The sequence below is a fragment of the Galleria mellonella genome, unplaced genomic scaffold (genome assembly GCF_026898425.1).
Source record: "Galleria mellonella isolate WM207_F2 unplaced genomic scaffold, CSIRO_AGI_GalMel_v1 utg89, whole genome shotgun sequence".
Lineage (NCBI taxonomy): Eukaryota > Metazoa > Arthropoda > Insecta > Lepidoptera > Pyralidae > Galleria > Galleria mellonella.
The window spans coordinates 604708-625671 of record NW_026442169.1 but is presented as its reverse complement, the minus strand read 5'-3'; the positions used below and the strand labels follow the sequence as shown (position 1 = coordinate 625671).

Here is a 20964-nt window from a genome sequence, read left to right as displayed (position 1 = left end):
AATGTAAATCATAATTTTTGTTTATTTGAACTTAATACTAAGATAATTTTTTGATAATTTTACTGTTCATTTGAAGAAACTGTTATAGCTGAGAAGAATGGATAGGAAACTTAATTGTTTAAAAAAAAAAATAATAGTAGCATATTTTCATATAGCGTATCTTTATTAAATTCAGGAGATTTTTAATATCTTAAGTTTGTTATATGTTTTGCGTCACTTTTCAATTCAGTTCAAAGAACGGATGAAGTTTTCAATTCTGTGGTGTATTTTTATGTTTGTTACCTCATAACTTAGTTAAAGACCGATTCGGTAAATTATTTTTACTATCTAAAAGGATATTCTTTCAGATTAATTCCATAGAAATATATTAGAAATACGTATTATATGTATATCCCATAGAAAATCAGTAATTTAGTTTTAAATCTAAGTAACTGGTTATTTTAAATCAAAGTAAATAATTTTGCTACAATTAATGTATTTTTTTATGGAACTTAAATTATAACAGTAAAAAATATATATAAATAAGGCAGAGTTCTTTTTTTTATACAACTTAGAATGGCAAACAAGCTGACGATCCACCTGAGGGAAAGTGATAACCGCCGCCCATAGACATGAGCAGTACCTTGGACATAACAGAGTATACTGTTTCGCCCGTGATACCCCCCATACGTTGCCATTCCTGAGGATTCAGATATTATTCCTCTGTACCCTGTAAATTCACGCCATATCCCACCCTTCAAACCGAAACACAGTCATGCAAACACGACTGCTTCACGGTTAAAACACGAATGGGGCAGAGGTACGCAAGCAATCGACTTTTGTACAAAGTCTCCTTCTGGTAATTCTTCTAGAAATAATGAGTATAATGCTGGAGTTATCCCATAAATTTCTTCAAATTGTTACACTATAAGTGACTATAATATAAGTAAATCCCGTGTTGCAGTGTAACATCAGGGCCGCAGACGCCGTCGGACAGTTACAGGAAGTCGGTGCAGGAGTGCGAATACTACGTGCAAATGCTAATGGAGTTCAACAACATGGGCGACCTCATGAGGTCCGCCATGACCGAGGCACTCATCAATCCCCAGGTATGTCTGACTACATTCACTATATTATATACTTTTGGACTCGACACTAGCCTGTCAACCGACTTCGAGAAAAAGGAGGTTCTTAATTCAATTTTTTTTATATCTGTTACCTCGTAACTCCGTCAGTTGTAAACCGATTAAAAAAGGGGGGGGGGGAAGGGATTGTTAGTAATAGAGACTGAGAGATCCCATTGCTAGCAATATACCCAACCAGGTCAACATCCTCGCGGTTCCCCCTGGAAACTATCATGGTTAATTCCTGATGAATTCATCATGATGGGCTAACTGGCCTGTTTTCATTCTCATCTATCACCCTTCACTGGTGCCCCGCCAACGTATTCCGTTAGCGCAGGCGGAGTTATCATTCCATTTTCATCCAATAAAAAAAAAAAAACCGATTAAAAAAAGCTTTTTTTTTTTTGAATTGAGAGAGATACGTTCAGATTAGTTTTATAGAAATTTTATTAAAATCGTATCAATAGTTTTAAATTTAATAAATTGCTGATGCTTGATTACAGATGTACCGCAACCTGGTGGTGCCTCCGTTCCCCGACACGGAATACGGGTGCTACATGGCCGAATCGCACAAGATGTACGAAAAAGCTATAGACTCATTTCCAGCGCCGGAGCCACCTGACGAGTTAGTATATCAAATTTCTGATATTTGTTTGTTTTATACCATACCATAGCAACCATTGTTCACTGTTGCACATAGGCCTCCCCATATGGGGGTTTTGCCAGTAGTTTCCACGCTTGAGAAGCGGGTTGTTGTTGAGAAGCAGTTAGGCTTACCTCTCCATCATTAAGTTCCCATAGTCTCTTACTACAAAGTTTCTCTCTTATTTTCTTTTTTTTTCACTACAATGTCATACACTCTTAAAGTAATTTTTATATGTTTTTTTTTTTAATGGATGGTAATGGAATGATATGGAAAATACAAACACAAAGCAAGACTAGGCAATACCATAAAATCTACTTGGTCTTCAGTACCTTACCGCGAAACACTGCCAACGAGTCTTTGCTTACGTCTATATCCAGATCTAAACCGCATATATGATTATAGATATTGCATATTCTTGCAAGCGGAGCACTCAATCCTTAATTAGTTTTGCACAGTGGCACATAAAATATTGATGGGATACGTAGGTATACTGTGTGATAATGTTATGGTAAAGCTGTCTTATGCATCTTTTTTTATACAACTTAGAATGGCAAACAGGCTGATGGCCCACCTGATGGAAAGTGGTAACCGTCGCCTATAGACATGAGCAGTACCATGGACATAACAGAGTATACTGTTTGTCCACGATACCCCCCTCCCCATGCGATGCCATTCCTGAGGACTCAGGTGTTATTCCTCTGTACCCTGTAAATTCACGCTATATCTTACCCTTCAAAACGAAACACAGCCAGGCAAACACAACTGATTTACGGTTGATACACGAATGGAACAGAGATACACAAGCAAATGGCTTTTGTACAATGTCTCCCTCTGGTGAGCCCTACTAAACAAATGCAAACAATAATAATTTGTAAATACAATCTTGCACGCTCGCAGTTATAAACACCTGCCGGCCCTCGCGCCCCGGCTGCAGCACAACACGCTACTGGACGAGTTCATATTCTGGACGTTCAAGTACGAATTCCCGCAGAACATTGTGTGTTTCCTGCTAAATATGCTGCCCGATCAGGACTATAAGGTATTGTTTGAAAACTGTTTAAACATCCTACTCTTTTATGAAGAAAATTTGTTTTATTCTAATGGGATTTTTTTTAATGGGTGATAATGGAATGGTAACCCCGCCCGCGCTGTCGGTATACACCGGCGGGGCACCAGTGAAGGATGATAGGTGATGATAAAACCAGGTCAGTTAGCCCATCGTGACGAATTCCACTACGATTAATCACGTTGGTTACCAGGGGAAACGCGTGGAGGTCGACCTGACAGGGTGTATTGTCAATTAGACACCATTATTATTAGGAGTACAAATAAGTTTCCGCCGTTTTTTAACACAAATTAAATATTTATTATAGAAGAACGGTAATATAGATTTATATAAAATATTGCCCATCACTTGCAACCACTTTTTCCCATCTCTCAGGCAGCATTCGAATTCCACGTCTGAAGAACTCCTTGTCTTTTGAGGCTATCCACGAATCAACCCAATTTTTGGTATCCTCATAAGATGTAAACCGCTGCGTCGTCAGAGTATGTGCCATGGACCGAAACAGGTGATAATCGGACGGTGCAATGTCTGGTGAATACGGCGGGTGGGGTAACACTTCCCAATCAAGTGTTTCCAAGTACTTTTTTACGGGAGCCGCAACATGTGGACGAGCATTGTCATGCAGAAGAATAATTTTTTCGTGTCTAGAATAGTATTGAGGGCGTTTTTCTTTCAGAGCTCGGCTCAATCTCATCAATTGTGTTCGATAGAGGGCTCCAGTAATTGTTTCGCTCGGATTAAGCAACTCATAATACACTACACCTAGCTGATCCCACCAAATACACAGCATAAGTTTTTTTCCGTGAATATTCGGTTTTGCTGTTGATGTTGACGCGTGGCCAGGTAATCCCCATGATTTTTTTCTTTTTGGATTGTCATAATGTATCCACTTCTCATCACCAGTTACGATACGATGTAAAAAACCCTTTTTTTTATGTCTAGCTAGCAGCATTTCACTTAAGCATAATCGGCGTTCAATATCTCTCGGCTTTAATTCGTACGGAACCCAATTTCCTTGTTTATGAATCATTCCTAATGATTTTAAACGATGTGAGACTGCTTGCTGAGTGACTTCTAATGTTAGAGCAAGTTCTTTTTGTGTTTGAGATGAATCCTCCTCCAATAATTCCTCCAATTCTGCATCCTCGTAAATTTTTGGCCTTCCACTGCGATCTTTGTCTTCTACGTCGAAATCACCGTTTTTAAACTTTTGAAACCACTCTCGACACGTTCTCTCACTCAAAGCACCCTCACCATATGCTTCTACGAGCAATTGATGCGCCTTAGCAGCAGATTTCTTTAAATTAAAGAAGTAAATTAATATTTCCCGCAAATGACGCTTATTTGGCTCAAATTTTGACATTTTCAAGTTATAAAAATTATATTTTACCAATATCAAATCAATAATATTAATAGGTTATGTTGGTCTTGAATGTCGAAACTATTTTTTAAGCCGGTTATCATCTGCGAAAGCTAACCGAAACTCCGTGCCGCGCCATCCACAATAAAACGGCGGAAACTTATTTATACTCCTAATAATAATACCTTTCTCCCCTCTAACGGGATATAACTCCATTTTTTGGATGGAGAGGAGTAATTATGAACAATTTGATTGGAGGCACGATGAAATTCTATTATTTCTTAATATATAAATATGATACATGTAATAATGTAAAATATATATCCCTACTATATATATATATATATATATATATATATATATATATATATACACATTGAAATGTAGTAATTTATTTCCCAACAAATGAATAACATAGTGTGTACTGCACGGTTGCAGGAACACCTGACACGAACGTTCGTGATGCACTACGCGCGCATCCCGCTGGTGCTGGAGGCGGCGTCGGACCCGGACACGCTGTCCAACCGCGTGGTGCACATGTCCGTGCAGCTGTTCTCCAACGAGGCGCTGGCGCTGCGCTGCGTGCAGCAGCTGCACCTGCTGCACGTGATGGTGCTGTCGCTGCGGCTCATGATGGGCAAGATCCTGGTGCAGAACACGCTGCACGACCCGCACCACAACTTCCACTACGTCATCGACTGCACGCGCCGCGTCATGAAGGAGCACTGCTACTGGCCGCTCGTGTCCGACTTCAACAACGTACTCTCGCACAAGAGCGTCGCGCTGCTCTTCCTGCAGGACGACGCGCTCGTCGACATGTGGTTCGAGTTTCTATCAATGTTGCAAGGTGCGTTCTGGATTTTTGGTTTACAATGAAACAAAATTTGTTATCTATGTGGTGAGATAATACTCACCAATATTTATAATATATGTCAACTTTTATAATATAATTGAATCTTAAAAACAAGCAGACAAACAAACATTTTGTTATATATATATATATATATATATATATATATATATATATATATATATATATATATATATATATATATATATATATATGTATATATAATATGTCACGGTCACGGCACTCGCTCGCAAGATGCGCGCGCAGGTCACGCAGGCGCTTTGTGATTGTTGGCGGCGCGCGCATACCAAGCATGTACGAGCGACGAGAGAGAGAGTGTTTTGTTAACTTGGACAATTTAAAATTTTGTTTATTCTAAAATACTTATTGTTTTTGTTAATTATTGATTAAATTTATTTACAATATGAACCCTTACTATCAATCCTACATCTTCATCATGTCAGCCTTTAACTGTCCACTGCTGCACATAAGCCTCCCTCTTGGAGGGATTTGCCAGTAGTTGTCACGCTTGGCAGGCGAATTGGCAACGTTAGGCTTTGGAGATGATTTAAGAGGGATAGACTTTTTGTCAGCTAATTTGACAAAAAGTTGACCCGCTTTTGATGCTCGATGCTCTATCTATATAAAGTTCCTTACTGTGACTAGACAGTATTCGTGATAAACAACAAGACGCCGATTATCGCTGTCTCGTTTCTTCTCGTGCAGTCTGTGACGATTATTTTTATGTCGATAGATTCATTTGCTATTTGTCCAGTGGATTAGATGTAATCTAACTGGTAGTACAAGAAATTAGTATTTTCAAACTGTACTTTTATTGTATTATTATAAATGAAATATTATGACTGCAGGTTTTTGACTCTTGAGACAAATGCTTTTTTAACATGTTGAGCCAGGCGCCGAATTTGCTATCCTTTCCGTCATCCGGCAGCCGGCGAGAGATACAATGTTGTATGCTATCGCCAAGGGATTACTTTAGTACTAATGAGATAAGGAATTCTTTGTCGCGCTATTTTGGACGTTTTTTACGTGTATGTGTAATGTATGTGTGATTCTATTCCATATTTTCGTATGATGTATAGTAAAACCACGTACGTACATTCGAGAAGTGATCAGTTACAAAAGACCTATCCAAGTGTACAGATTGTTCGTAAAAAGAAAATTTAATTTAGTTTTGGAAATAGTTCTTGTCCATAACATTGAATATGTCCGACGCTGGTCACACCGAAAATTCTAATGCTGGTCCCCAGAGACCGACGCTGGCCACACGGAAAGTTCGCTACCGGTCCCTACGGACCGGCGCCGGCCACTCGGAAAGTTCGCTGCCGGTCCCAATGTATTAATATTGGTATGGTCCAGTGATAAATTAATAGAATAATGTACGGGCGCGCAGGCATGAACGTGAACGTGCGCGAGGTGGGCACGCACATCGAGTTCGAGCCGTCGTCGTACTACGCGGCGTTCTCGTGCGAGCTGGAGGCGGCCGCGTACCCCATGTGGTCGGTGCTGGGCCACCTCACCGAGCCCGCGCACGCGCCGCTCGCGCGCCGCCTCATCGCCGCCGCGCTCACCTACCTGCAGGACTGGCTCGACGCCGTGCACTTCACCAAGCCGCACATGGAGCGGGTGAGTACACGTACATACATACATACATACACACGCACATAGCTCGCAACACATCCTGCCTAGTAATCTACCCTGTAACACCGGTACTCTCCACCATATAACGCGGGAATTAAAGATTCTATTAAAAAAAGATATCGCTGGAACATTATTTCAGATACCTCCGGCAGCGAATAAACATGTAATAAAACTGTTAAGTTTATTTGAAATTAACTATTTTTTAGTTTATATTTAAAATGTTCTTAATTTTATTCCATAAAACTATCATTTCATAACATAATTTTTTTCTTTATGAAAAATGAAAATGGAATATTTATTTGCTTTAAACAGACATTTGACATTATAAAGGCCATACGACAAAACTTTTTGGCATCTGTTTAATTGCCTTAAAATTGTAGGCATGCAAATCTAATTTATTATTTAAATGAGGATACAAATTTAACTTAGAGATTATTAAGATTATAGAATAATAAAAAAAGAAAAAACAATTCTCAAGCAATTATCAAGTCAAATCAATAAATGTGTGTTTATATTCGATTTAAATTCTTTTTAACGTGGAAACTTAAACGGGAATCATTTATACATACCGCGTTATACGGGAATACTCCAATAACGCGTTTTCTTTTAACGCGGAACGAATCTACCGTGTTATAGGGAGGATTATTGTATAACTAACCCATTAATGTTTCTACTGTAAAGCAGCTATGTTTACACAACTATATTTAAATTTGAAAGGTAGGATACGATAGTGAAATTACAGGATACGCAAGTATAAGATATGTATTTTCGTGAATAATGGATGTCATGTGCATTAAGTGTATTACGTGGTGTTCACGATGCTACTTACAGAAGACAGTTATTATTTTCCATCAGACTAGTCGGTTGCTATTACAATACAAAATATACAATATAATAATACAAAAGTCGATTACTTGGGTACCTCTGTCTCATTCGTGTTTCAACCGTTAAGCAGTTGTGTTTGTATGGCTATGTTTCGGTTTGAAGGGTGCGATATGGCGTGAATTTACTGGGTACAGAGGAATAACACCTGAGTCCTCAGAAACGGCAACGCATGGGGTGTATCATGGGCGAAACAGTATACTCTGTTATGTCCATGGTACTGCTTATGTCTATAGGCGACGGTTACCACTTTCCATCAGGTGGGCCGTCAGTTGTTTGCCATTCTAAGTTGTATAAAAAAAACAATATTTTTCGTTTGTGTTTTTATACAGTCTGGTTTCTTACTATTCAATTCGAAATTGCAGTTTTTTTTTTTTTTTTTTTTTTTTTTTTAATTTAATTCGAAAGAGAACTATATGTAAAACAATATAAATTTCTCTTATATTAACGTGTGTGATACTATATCACTGGGGAGAAACCAATGAGTTGCGTGTGTTAACAGTATAAATATTTTAAAAGTGTAAGTAGAGGAAGGAAGGGAGAGTCAAGAGAGAGTAAGGGTGGGTAGTGCATAAATCGGTGAATGGATGAAAATTGTTTACTTTTATGTGCACAATAAAATGTACGTGTATAAGTGGTGAGTGGTAATGATGGCGGTGCGCGGTGCAGGCGGAGGTGATGCAGGCGTCGTTCCACTTCCCGCTGCACCGGTACCTGGCGGCGTTCCTGTGCGCGGGCGTGCGCCACATGCGGCTGGCGGCCGCCGCCGTGCTGCCGCCGCCGCGCCTGCTGGCGCTGCTCGCCGTGCACCCGCTGCGCGTGCAGGTACGTGCCCAACGCTCATCGTCATACATCATCACTCTTAACTCCTGTACACTCGTGCACAAGCTGATGCTTAACGCTAAATGTTTACTAATTCCAATTTCAAACTCTAAAATTGATCAGTTTGTTCTCGGATTGCATTTTAATTGAAGACTTAAGTTTAAAACCAGAGGAAGACTTTGTACAAAAGTCGTTTGCTTGGGCATCTCTGTCCCATTTGTGTTTCTACCGTGAAACAGTTGTGTTTGCATGGCTGTGTTTCGGTTTGAAGGATGGGATATGGCAGTGAATTTACAGGGTACAGAGGAATAACACCTGAGTCCTCAGGAATGGCAATGCATATCACGGGCGAAACAGTATACTTTGTTATGTCCATGGCACTGTTCATATCTATAGGCGACGGTTACCACTTTCCATCAGGTGGGCCGTCAGCTTGTTTGCCATTCTAATTTAGAAACTAGAACTAGAACTTATAAAAAAAAAAAAGATTGGAATCAGAATTAATTTAAATATAGTTCTTGATGGTTCATGATATAAAACGACTATTTTTTTAAAAGGTTTCCTTTGAATTTGTGTTTTTATATGATTTTAAAATTACATTCTCTTTTTGAGTTATGAAAAAAAAAGACGGTTGTAATCGTACCATACAAATTTTATTAAAATACAGTAATTTTATTGATCAGTTATCAATTTTATATTTTGCCGTATTTTTTTAAATATTAAAAAGTCGGCAATCGTATTATTTAATAACGGCTATTTATTAGAAATAGCAGAAATATGAAATAACATAAAATATATCTTGCAAATATACATACAGCGGGATTCGTTAATCATAGATATAAAAAAAAAATATCAATTTTTGCATTGGGCTTAGTTTAAAAGTTGGCGTGTATATATATAGTCTTAACAATATATCGTATTTTTAATTAAAAAAAAAAAAACTAAGACCAAATGTTTCGTATAATTAAATAGATCAATTTATACAAGATTTCTGTATTTAACAATAATGTGATAATAATATAATTTTATTATTATATTCGGATATTTGTTTGAGTGCGTGCCTGACAACCAAAATGGCCGATGCGTTGGTTTTCGACCATTTTAATAGTTGCGGCGGGTGGTGCGGCGTCTTAAATAGGAGATACCGCTAACAATAGCTATAGAATTTTATTAAAATAAATAAGCTAAATTCCTTAGTAATTACAAACGCGCAAGTGAGTTTGTTTATGACCTTTTTTAACGGCTCAACTAATTGTCATGAAGTTTGATACACATGTATTATTTGAAATTGAGAAGGACATAACGCTACTGTTTTTACTGTTCTCATAAGGATTCCGGTCAATTGACATATTTCCATCATCAGGATGAAGTTGTGGGTAAAAACTAGTATTACATAAAGAAGTAATTGTGTGATTTTATTTATTTATTCATTAGTACAAATATGTGTACATGGCGGACTTAATGCTAAAAGCATTTCCTCAACCATAGGGAAGTGTCAGAATATTCGAATGCGGTACTACTAATTATTGATATACATACATACTAAAATTACATATATAAACGAATAAATATATATATAAATAACAAATATACTTACACATATATGACATATACTATATTATACACGAAATTGAGAATAAGATAAAGTACTATAAAATAATAGTAAAGTTAATATAAGTGATTATATTTAAAACGCATTTTTGCGCGCAATTCCATATCTATTGATTGGAACTCGTGACACGTTAAACATTGAAAACGATGCGGTAATGTAGCTGTGATATAAGAGCCCCCCCCCCCCCCCCCCCCCCCCCCGTTCTTTATGAGTAATACTGGAGGTCCCGCGAACACTAGTGTGGCCCTGAGCGTGGTGGGTCGCGGGGCGCTAGCTGGGTTCGCGCGGCTGACGGGCGCGCACGTACGGCGCGTAGTCATAGGTGAATAGCTTGAGCGCCACGAACCCGCCCGAGCCCACCGCGCCGCGGTGCGACACGCCCGCCCCGCTTAGCAGCACTCCGCCTGCGCACGCGCACACACACGCCAGTGGAAATACAATGCTCGCCGCCACCCGCGTTTACTGGGTTACGCTGCCAGGGTACACCAGTGAGGAGGATGATGGTTGTTAGGTGAACACCCCACACGAACAAAATTAACGCTCGAAGATTCGAACGCAGTGATTAAAAATGGGAATTTATTTATCCGTACTTTCTATATCCAGATCGTCTTTGTTTGTCCTGTTATTAGTCGGTTTTTTGTCTATCAAATGTTTTGAAACCATTCAAAAATATCAGAACAAAAAAATGATTGTTTATTTACAAAAGTTTCAGTAATGAACTGCAAAATATGCTTAAAAATTTGTCTCTCAACAACTTAACAGTCTAAATACTTATTAAACTTAGGAAAATATGTATTTAAAGATGATGAATGCTAATAAAAAAAAAAAAGTCAAAAGTAATTTCCATCATCATCACCATATCAGACATTGACTGTCCACTGCTGAACATACTCCTCCACTAAGTAAGGAGGAGTTTATCAATAGTTGCCATGCTTAGTAGGCGGGCTGGCAACCGCAATTAAGCTTTAGTTGTTTTAAGAAGGTAGCTGCATGTTATAAATAAATTGTTATACTTTTACTAAAAAACATGAATATATATTTAGCCAAGAAATAAGTAAAAAAAATAAGTGATTAAATTATTATTATTAATCATATTTGAAAGCTAAATCGATCAGATGAATTTATACTCTAATCGGGCCTTAACAAAATCACAACAAAACAAATCCTAAATACGAAAAGAGCGTTGTCAATACATACGAGTATATGGCTGCAGTGGTTGTATGTCGATGAACGGCACAGTGCTCTGCGCCGCATCATTGTCAAAGTCGCTGTGTGTGAACTCCATGAACTGGTCGTGCTTGGAGTCCACTGGCAACGCAACAGCGCTCCGTGTCGGTAGACTGGGCCGGTTCAGATTCAAACGGCTCCTACGAACAACTATTTGTCAGAGGAAAGCTGTGTACAATGCCATCGTCATGGGTATCTCTGACGACCAGACTACTATGCTTTTATAGATGTGTTCCTGTTTTTTTTCTTTAATGGGTGAAAATGAAATGGTAACCCCGCCCGCGCTATCGGTATACACCGACGAGGCACCAGTGAAAGATCATAGATGAGAATGAATGCAGGTCAGTTGGCCCACCATGATTAATTTGACAAAAATTAAACATGATGGTTTCCAGGGGGAACCGCGAGGTTGAGTATATTGCTAGCCATGGGATTCTTAGTCTCCATTACTAACAATCCCATTCCCCCCGATGTGTTCCTGTTTGTACAATGGAATATAACAGTCAAATCATTGTCCATTCGATGATCTGTCCTCCTAGATGGCGGGACACCAGTGACAATCGAAACCATCAGTAGATAAGTTGTCATCGCCGTGTACTTTGGAAAGTAAAAGAGCTAAAATACCTTAAAGTTTGAAGGCGAATGTCTTTAACTAGTGCGTGTCGCCAGAGATGACCAATGGTACAGAAAGATGACAAAAAGAATGGGACGTCGGAAGCGAGTAAAGGAAGTTGGTGTAGACACAACAGTTGTGAAGGAAATACATGCCAGAAATTGTAGTAGATCGGAAGGCCGAGACGTATACCCGTGTGTCTTTGCTCTAGAACTGGTCAGATCACTAGAAAAGAACACGTCTGGCGCTCGTTTGCCATTCCTAGCGTACTAAGAGTACAACAAATGCCAAGTCTAAATATTTAGTTCTTTCTATTACTCACCTAGGATTTTCGCTTGCGTCTGTGTTATCGTTGCCTAACCACATACTGTTGTTGTAAGACAGACGGCCAGTTTGGAAGTTGAATTTTGTGATCCGGATGTACAGGTTCAGATGCGAGCCGAGCATGCGAAACCTATAATAAAGATATTAACATCAGTGATTGGTGAACGATCAACGGTTTTACTTCATTAATGTATTACCATTTAACTGTCTATTGCTGAACGTAGCCTCCCGTTTTGGTTACCAGTAGGTGCCACGCTAGGCAGGCGGATTAGCAAAATGTTTTCAGAGGAACGGTGCTACCCATCCTTCGCCTTTTCTTAGTCGCGTTTTCCTATCCCCACGGGAAAGAAAGTGGTGGCCTATTCTATGCCGGGACTACACGGTCAAGATTTTACAATATAATACATTATTCAAAGTCGACGTTCTTCTAATTATACGAGAGTTACCTCTTAACGCTAAGTGGTCTAGAACTTGTTTGCTCTTGCGTGTAAAATAAATAAAAGAAACTGTAAGAACGAATAGGTCACAGTAACTACGTAATATGCTATTACGTAACTATCTGATCGATCTTCAAAGAGAAGCAATAACATAGGCAAACTATGATAATCACCTAACTCCGGTCAAAACCCATCCGGTCGGCGCCACCACATCGTCTAGATCGATAGCTCTTGCAATGTGACTCAATGTGTGGTAATCTACGCCATTTTGTTGTTGGTCAATATTGATTCTTTCTATCGGGAGCCAAGATCCCGGACTGACGAATCCCTCTTGATGAAGGGTGCTCTCGCTGATTTGAAAATGGAACACCTTATCAAGTTTCACCAGACGAATTCCGGTTACAACCCTAAAAGATATCTCTGCTTTAATAAATTGTTATTAAAATATAATCATATGAAACAACATCTCTTCAAAGAGATCCGGGTGAGAATTGTTACTAACTTGTTTTCTCGAATATCGGAGGTGACTTCCTTGAGACTGAAGTAGCGGTCAGAGTTTTCTGGGTCGTCGCACAAGCACATGCAGTATGAACAGTGCCAGAACAACCAGCGCCACCACGAGTTCACCTGCGACAACATCCAAAGCGTTACGAAAGGATGACACGCAAAATCGTGAAGCGTTTCACATTAAAAAAATATATAACAAGAGAGAAGAGGAGTTTCTTCGCCCACTAATTCCCACAAAGAATACTTAAAGAAGATTACGCTACACCAAGATGGAGTGCGCTTAGATCCAAAGACCCAAGAGTTGTTGCCCCAGGAGTTGAAGCTGGGGTAAAGGGGAATTCCCCGTAAGCCTTGCCAACCCTTACCCAAGGATTGACGACCATCGATAGATTGATGTAGTTTTGTAGGTATTAATTGTTTAACTATTGTTAAAAGTATAAAATTACTATTTGAGAAACTCATCTCCGTCATAGTACCTTCACCAGAGGGAGACTTTGCACAAAAGTCGATTGCGGGTACCTCTGTCCCATTTGTGTTTCAACCGTGAAGCAGTTGTGTTTGATGTATGTATAGATGGTCAAATATTTATATTTATTAGAAGTTTTTTTTTTATGGATGATAATGGAATGGTAACCCCACCCGCGCTATCGGTATACACCGGCGGGACACCAGTGAATGATGATAGATGAGGATGAACTAGGTCAGTTAGCCCATCATGACTAATTCAACAAGAATTGTTCACGATGGTTTCCAAGGGGAACCACGTGGAGGTCGACCTAATAAGGCATATTGATAGCAATGGGGCTGTCAAACTTCATTGCTAACAATCCCTTTCCCCCCACACTATTTATTAGAAGTTTACACTCCAGTATATGATAGTTGGCAATTCGATCCCTACACGTGTTTCTATTGGTCTGGGAGATTTGTTTTTTATTAGCGTGATGGGGCGACTCGTCGAGTTTCCTAAAATATTGTTGAGCACAATGATAGCTGACTCATCAGTCATTCTCGTGAACGGGTCTGCTCATGTTTGCTTGTTTCTTTTCTTATTAGTAATAATATATATAGAATTTAATTCTAACTATAGTTACAGTATACATGTAACAATCATTTGAAAAGAGTAACTGCTGATTTTCTTGAGGGTTCTTCTCAGCAGATACCAACATTCCGAACTCAACCATATTACAATCATATAAAATTGACAATTTAAAAAAGCTTGTAAACAAGTCTATTTAAATAAGGATTATTTCTATTCTATTAAAAAAAAAGTGGAATAAAGCTAATACTTTCGATTTTACTCTGTGTAATAAAAGCTTTTATCACCTGATGTTGGGTTACGAAATTTTTCCGGCATTTATCGTTATTTTCACACCTCTCTTTGTTTTGCTTCCCAAGCGTCCGTCCGGTTTTATACTGAATCCATTCGTAACGACGATGGCTTTTGGAATTCTGTGTACAATATTTTATTATTAATTTATAAACACTTAATACGACACGACGAACTTATGAACATTATAATAGAAGGAAGGAGGGGAAGAGGGAGACCGAGGCGTAGTTACATCAGGCAGATCAAGGAAGGAGTTGGTGTCGTGTCGTATCAAGAGGTGAAGAGACTCGCTGAAAATCGTAGTGAGTGGCAAGAGCTCCACCGACAAGACCGCAGTTCTTAAGATAGACGGATAGATAATTTTAAAATCTATATTGAAAAATAAAAAAAAAAAAACTGTCAAAAAGCTATTTGGTCATTTTGACCATGAATGTTTATGAATCGGAATTTCAAAGTCGATTTCAGAATTGACTCTAAAATGAAAGGACAGAGGGAAAAAAAAATTGTAATAAAATTTGTAAACTTTGATAAAAAAAAAATAGTAACGTACCGCGGCAGCAATTGTCATATCAGCCTCGACGAACGTACAGTTGAGTATGGTGCCTTTGCACTTGGGTTGCTGTGAGCAAAATTGGTCTTTAAAGCAACCATAGTTCTTGGCTACTTTGTAATTGACGCAGTTTTGCTGGCATGTGCTCTCCTGGTTCATGTCTATTTCATTCTCTATATAGCCTTGCAGTAAACGAATTATTTCATCGTAAGTTTTGCCTGTAAATCGATATCGAAATGAAATTAAATGAGTTTATTTGCATTAAACAGTTTATAGTACATTACTGCAGCGGCCATCAACTGAGGCATTGATGGACGAACGTGCGAATGTGGTATTATCAATGCCTTCGTGGCCAAGGCTTGTTTAAACAATGCGCGGAAATCAAAAACACAATTTTACTTTTTAAATTCAATGACGAATAACGAACAATAATAATTTTTCACGTGCCATAATATTCCTTTGTTTTTTTTTTTTTAATAAACAGCTTTCTGTTTGCAAGACAGTTCGAAATTTAAATAAAACCTTGTATTAACCTTCTTGGTAGCCATGTTTCGAATTATATTTCCATTTTTAAATTACAGGACAGATATGAGTTTACATAGTTTTATCTGGCCGCAAAACAACAGATATGGATTTTCATATAACTTTGCCGGCCGCTGCCCACATTATCTGTTCATTTTTGATTTATCATATATGCTCACATTTCCAAGCATGTTTGAGAAAAAATTATTACAAACAACGTGGTATTATTTTAGCACCTGTTTAATTGCCTTAAAAGATGTAGGCATGCAAATATTTTACATTTTATAAAAAAAAAAGCGGTAAATAAAATTATAATTCAATTATATTATTTAAATTGACCTTACATATTAAAAGTCTAGGTTATAGTACATTATGTCACTTATACATATATCTACACATAACAACTAATACAATAAATTTATAAAATAGAAAAATTACAATAGTAGGGGTAAAATAAATAAAATGTCATTAACACTCAAGATATTCCTAAAAAAAAAAGTTTGTCCAAAATTTAGTTAGCTCTTTTTTAAATTTAATCAGAGGCAATACCTGAATGTCAGAAGGTAACCCATTAAATATTTTTTGTGTCATAAATGAGATGTTTTTTGATATAGCGTCAATGAACTTTTTGGGACAAGTAGTTTATTTTTTCTCTGTGTCCTGACTTGTGCCTTTATGTCCCCATGTGTTGTGAATAAATCTGGATGGTTCTTACTTTGAAATACATATATACTCGTAAAGGTCATCTGACTTCGTCTGTGACTGTCTAAATTAATATTATAATGGAAACAGGTTTTTTTTTTGTTTTTTATAATGGACCAGCGAAACGTCCCGACTTCGCACGGATGCAATGTTGATACTACATATGTAAATAGCGTCGCCGGCCCCCCATCACATTACGACATCACATTAGAAACCTAGAATTATGTGTTCTTCTACAATATTATGCATGTATTATACATACAAACCTTCCTCTTGAATCACTCTTTCTATTAAAAAAAAAACCGCTTCAAAATCTGGTGCGTAGTTTTGAAGATTTAAGCATACATAGGGACGGACAGACAGCGACAGCGACTTTATATTATGTAGTGATAAAATCAAAAAATCCTTTAATGGTTTTAAATATTCTTTTACTTGTAAAAAGCTACATTATCTGAGAGTAATATAGTAGTGCTAGCTAGATATATAGCTGATATATATATATATATATATATATATATATATATATATATATATATATATATATATATATATATATATATATATATATATATATATATATATATATATATATATATATATATATATATATATATATATATATATATATATATATATATAGGATTTTTAGTGACTAATATAAAAAATTGTGTCCGTTGGTAAACGCCTCACATGAGAACGTCTAAACCGATTTGGCAACATTTAATATAGTGTACAATACTTTTCCTTTGCGAAAACCATAGAAACGTTCTGATGGTAACGCTTCATTTCGGCTCCATACATGAGTCCATAACACAACACGTGTAAACTGTATATAAAGGTACACAAGTAGTAAAAACCTTGGTTATGGTTGCTAGAACGAATTTTGAAGTATTTACACACTACGTAATAAATTCAAGTACGAACTAACAAATACGCTTTAATTATATGGTAGATTAAAAATATTCAGGGTGATCACGTACCCCGTTCGTGTTGTAAAGGGTCGCAACGGTATAGCTCTCTGTTGGCATCAGCCAATGCATCCCTAGTGGCCTGTGCTGTCAGTAACACGCTTTGTACATAATGCGATCTTGTTGAATTCGCCTCTGTTGTTGTGTTGCCTGTAAATTAGATAAGGTTATTTTTAGATGTGGCAATGTTTTTTTTTTACTTTTTTTTCATACAACTTACAATGGCAAACAAGCTAACGGTCCAGCTGATGGAAAGTGGTAACCGTCGCCTATAGACATGAGCAGTACCATGGACATAACAGAGTATACTGTTTCGCCCATGATACCCCCCAAACAAAAAGTACTCGACGGATTTTACCGAAACTTAGTACAATTATTCTTCATGCTCTTGGGCAGGTTGTAGTATGCTTTTCATCATGCTACGATCAATAGGAGCAGAGCAGTGAGGGGAAATGTTGGGAAAACGGGAGAAAATTACTCCATTTTTAAGCTTCCGTCGCGTGTGCAGCCTTAATGGCCACTTTGTAAAAATGTCTACCCCTGCGACGCCGGGACGGGCTGCTAGTATTCAATATAGGTACACATTTGACAATTTTATAGGGTGGGTATTCCCTGATTTTATCTATCAATACAAGCGTCACTATTAGTTAGGTACCTACACTTGAAATTTTATTATATATGTACACAAGTACATATTATTATATACATAATAATTATTTGAATAACATGTTAATTTGCGGTTTATTTGTTACGGTTTTATTTGTGTTTTTTTTTATTTATATTAACATATGTACTGTAATACTGATATTATATATCGTATTCTTGTAAATAGATTTTAAACAAGGATATTTTTCCTTGTCAGAATAATTATGTTATAATCTAATTGTAGAATTATTATTATAATTTAAACTCATTTCCACTGGTCGTCAATTCTTTTTATACAACTTAGAATGGCAAACAAGCTGACGGCCCACCTGATGGAAAGTGGTAACCGTCGCCTATAGACATGAGCAGTACCATGGACATAACAGAGTATACTGTTTCGCCCATGATACCCCTTAAGCGTTGCCATTCCTGAGGACTCAGGTGTTATTCCTCTGTATCTTGTAAATTCACGCCATATCCCACCCTTTAAATTGAAACACAGCCATGCAAACACAACTGTCTCAAGTTAGAAACACGAATGGGACAGAGGTATCCAAGCAATCGACTTTTGTACAGTCTCCCTCTTAAAAAAATACAATAAAATATATTTGAAACCTGGTCGATATATCTTCAGTAGCATCCAAGAGAACTGCATCATGGCGTAGCCCTTGATCTCCGCCAGGACTATGGTGTTGTACAAGTCGTAGATGAGCTGGTGTGGAGACACTTGTAGCTCGCACAGCTCCGATCGATTATAGTATTTACGTTGTTCCTATAACATACATTGACATATTATAATGCAACATATAATTAAATTATAGGGTACAGAGTCAAAACCCCTTAGTCTTTAGGAATGGTATGGACGATATCATGGGCAATACAGTATATTCTGTTACGTCCATGATAATGTTCATGTCTATAGGTTACCATTATCCATCAGGTGGGTCCTGAGCTTGTTTGCCATTCTAAGTTGCATAAAAAAAGAGCTGTTACACTACTGCAATCGTGGCTATTTTTCCAATTTTTATTATGTAATAAAAACCTAATAAGTACAAAAATAAAAAAAAAATGACGTTATGTCGAAATTCGATTTTTTCGTTAATACTCGTAATTTTTTCTGGTGTTAAAAAGAATTAATGGTCCGAAAATGAAACATTCGATCCCTATCATTTTTAGGCTGTCAAAAGTTATAGATATAAGTCAGCAATTTCTCCGAAGACGACTTTTTTACAAAAAAGAAATTTTTTCATTTTTCTTACTACGTTAGTAACAAAAATGAAAGTGATTTAGATGAACTACTAAATTAACTGGACGCGCTGCGTCAGCATGTACTTTTTATCATTTTCGTATCTTGATTTCTTTAAATAAAATGTTAAATTAATCGCTAGATATAATTTTAAAAGATCTCCATTTTACCCTTTATTCATTTACTCATTATTGCTAAAGCAATCTCTTCCAGATAAACTTTATGTAAATGATTAAAATAAATATAACATATAATATAAACGAATAAAAAATAAAAACTCCTTATTTTCAAGTGTACAAGATACAAATTACCTGCACAATAATGTGGAATATTTTATCAATCAATATTGACTTTTGGAGCTGAGACATAGCTCGAGACACGGCAGTCTTAGGATCACTAAGCACACTCGCCGCCAAACTCAACCACTCCCTGACGCGGGCTGGCTTCACGCCCGGCTCGGTCTGCTGCCTCATGAACTCCAAGAACGTTGCGTACATCTCTTGGATGTGCCGCACTTGCTTCTGCGGCTTTTTCCACCACGAACTGCTCAGCACTGGTGGGGCGGCTAGCGGCCATCTATGAATTTCATCGTCGAATGATACAAACACCTTGGCCAGGTCAATGTCAGCGGAGCCTGACGTACGCCACTGCTGGTCATTTAAGTAATCCCATTGTTGCCTTTCAATTGTATAAAGTTTGTTTCGGATCTTATCTATCGGAGACAATCCGTTTGTTGGAACAAATGTGAATACCGCGAAGAGCCATGATAACCTCATTACGTCGCGGATTTATTTTATAAAAATGATAGCGAACTTGCGTCCAGGACGCATCACCTCTGCAGAGTGGCGTCGGTGGGCGCGTGCGGCAAAGGTTGATTATCAACGTGTTGCGTAGTGAAGGCATACAAAAACCATCCACGGCTCATGTCGATAAACTTGGATTATTTTCTGTTTGAATTTTTACCTGATTTCTGTACACAGGACTAAATCAGAGTTGTTAGTTGCTCGTAAAATTAATGCATTCAATTTTACCAGAGGGAGACTTTGTACAAAAGTCGTGCTTGGGCATATCTGTCCCATTTTTGTTTTAACCGTGAAGCAGTTGTGTTTGCATGGATGTGTTTCGGTTTGAAGAGTAGGACAGTAGTGAATTTACAGAATACCTAGGAATAACACTTTAATCCTTAGAAATGGCAAGGCATGGGGGTATCATGGACGAAACAGTTATACTCTGTTATGTCCATGGTACTGCTCATGTCTATAGGCTATGATTACCACTTTTCATCAGGTGGGCCGTCAGTTTGTTTGCCATTTTAAGTTGCATAAACTCAATTTATAGAATATGTGTATTAGGTATATGTATAGATATATATTTACATATGTAAAGAATGCATGCCTCTCTTCCTCCCTCCTTCTGTTGTAACTGAACAGCAAAACGCGTCGCAGTAGTATGGAACTCTCAAAATTATCGATGTCATTTATCGTTTATCCTTTGGTTTATTTCTTTGCGTTTCACATACAATTTAATATTAATTATTATAATTACACAGTACAGTTTATATATGGGCAAGTGGACGCCCGTGCTCTTCTTTTTTCCTGCTACTATATATATATACTATCCATATATATACTATCCACACTTCCTAAATTGTCTCACCTTGCCGCCCGCTTCGCTAGAGAGAGAAAGAGCGATTTGGACGAGTATAGCCAAAGAAAATATGTTTTTTTATAGAACTTTGAATGACAAAAGAGTTGATTACATTTTTTGGCATTTTTCAACTTGTGTTTCTTTAAATAATTGTTGAGTTTAAATAATAGAATATCCCCATAAAAGTATGCTAATGACTTTAGCTTCCCTCTTTATAATTACAACCTTCCTTCGCCTATATGTATGTTG

General features: G+C 37.6%; 2 protein-coding genes across 2 annotated transcripts in view; one reads left to right on the top strand and one right to left on the bottom strand.

Moving 5' to 3' along the window:
• Positions 1-20964, top strand: part of LOC113519921 (E3 ubiquitin-protein ligase Ubr3) — a 151192-nt gene that overhangs the window by 52454 nt on the left and 77774 nt on the right. Inside the window, exons 4-9 of the mRNA XM_052902242.1 lie at positions 944-1088; positions 1607-1728; positions 2647-2788; positions 4614-5022; positions 6437-6669; positions 8236-8391. Of these exons, the coding sequence (XP_052758202.1) occupies positions 944-1088; positions 1607-1728; positions 2647-2788; positions 4614-5022; positions 6437-6669; positions 8236-8391 (1207 nt within the window). The remainder of the gene's footprint in view (positions 1-943; positions 1089-1606; positions 1729-2646; positions 2789-4613; positions 5023-6436; positions 6670-8235; positions 8392-20964) is intronic.
• On the bottom strand, positions 10199-19920 carry LOC116413096 (uncharacterized). Its single transcript, XM_052902243.1, has 10 exons — positions 19380-19920; positions 18438-18594; positions 17190-17327; positions 14986-15203; positions 14432-14557; positions 13104-13228; positions 12775-13008; positions 12163-12294; positions 11198-11367; positions 10199-10404 (listed from the first exon to the last, which is right to left on the bottom strand). The coding sequence occupies exons 1-10, from the start codon at positions 19842-19844 to the stop codon at positions 10271-10273; spliced, it is 1899 nt and encodes a 632-aa protein (XP_052758203.1). The 5' UTR covers positions 19845-19920; the 3' UTR covers positions 10199-10270.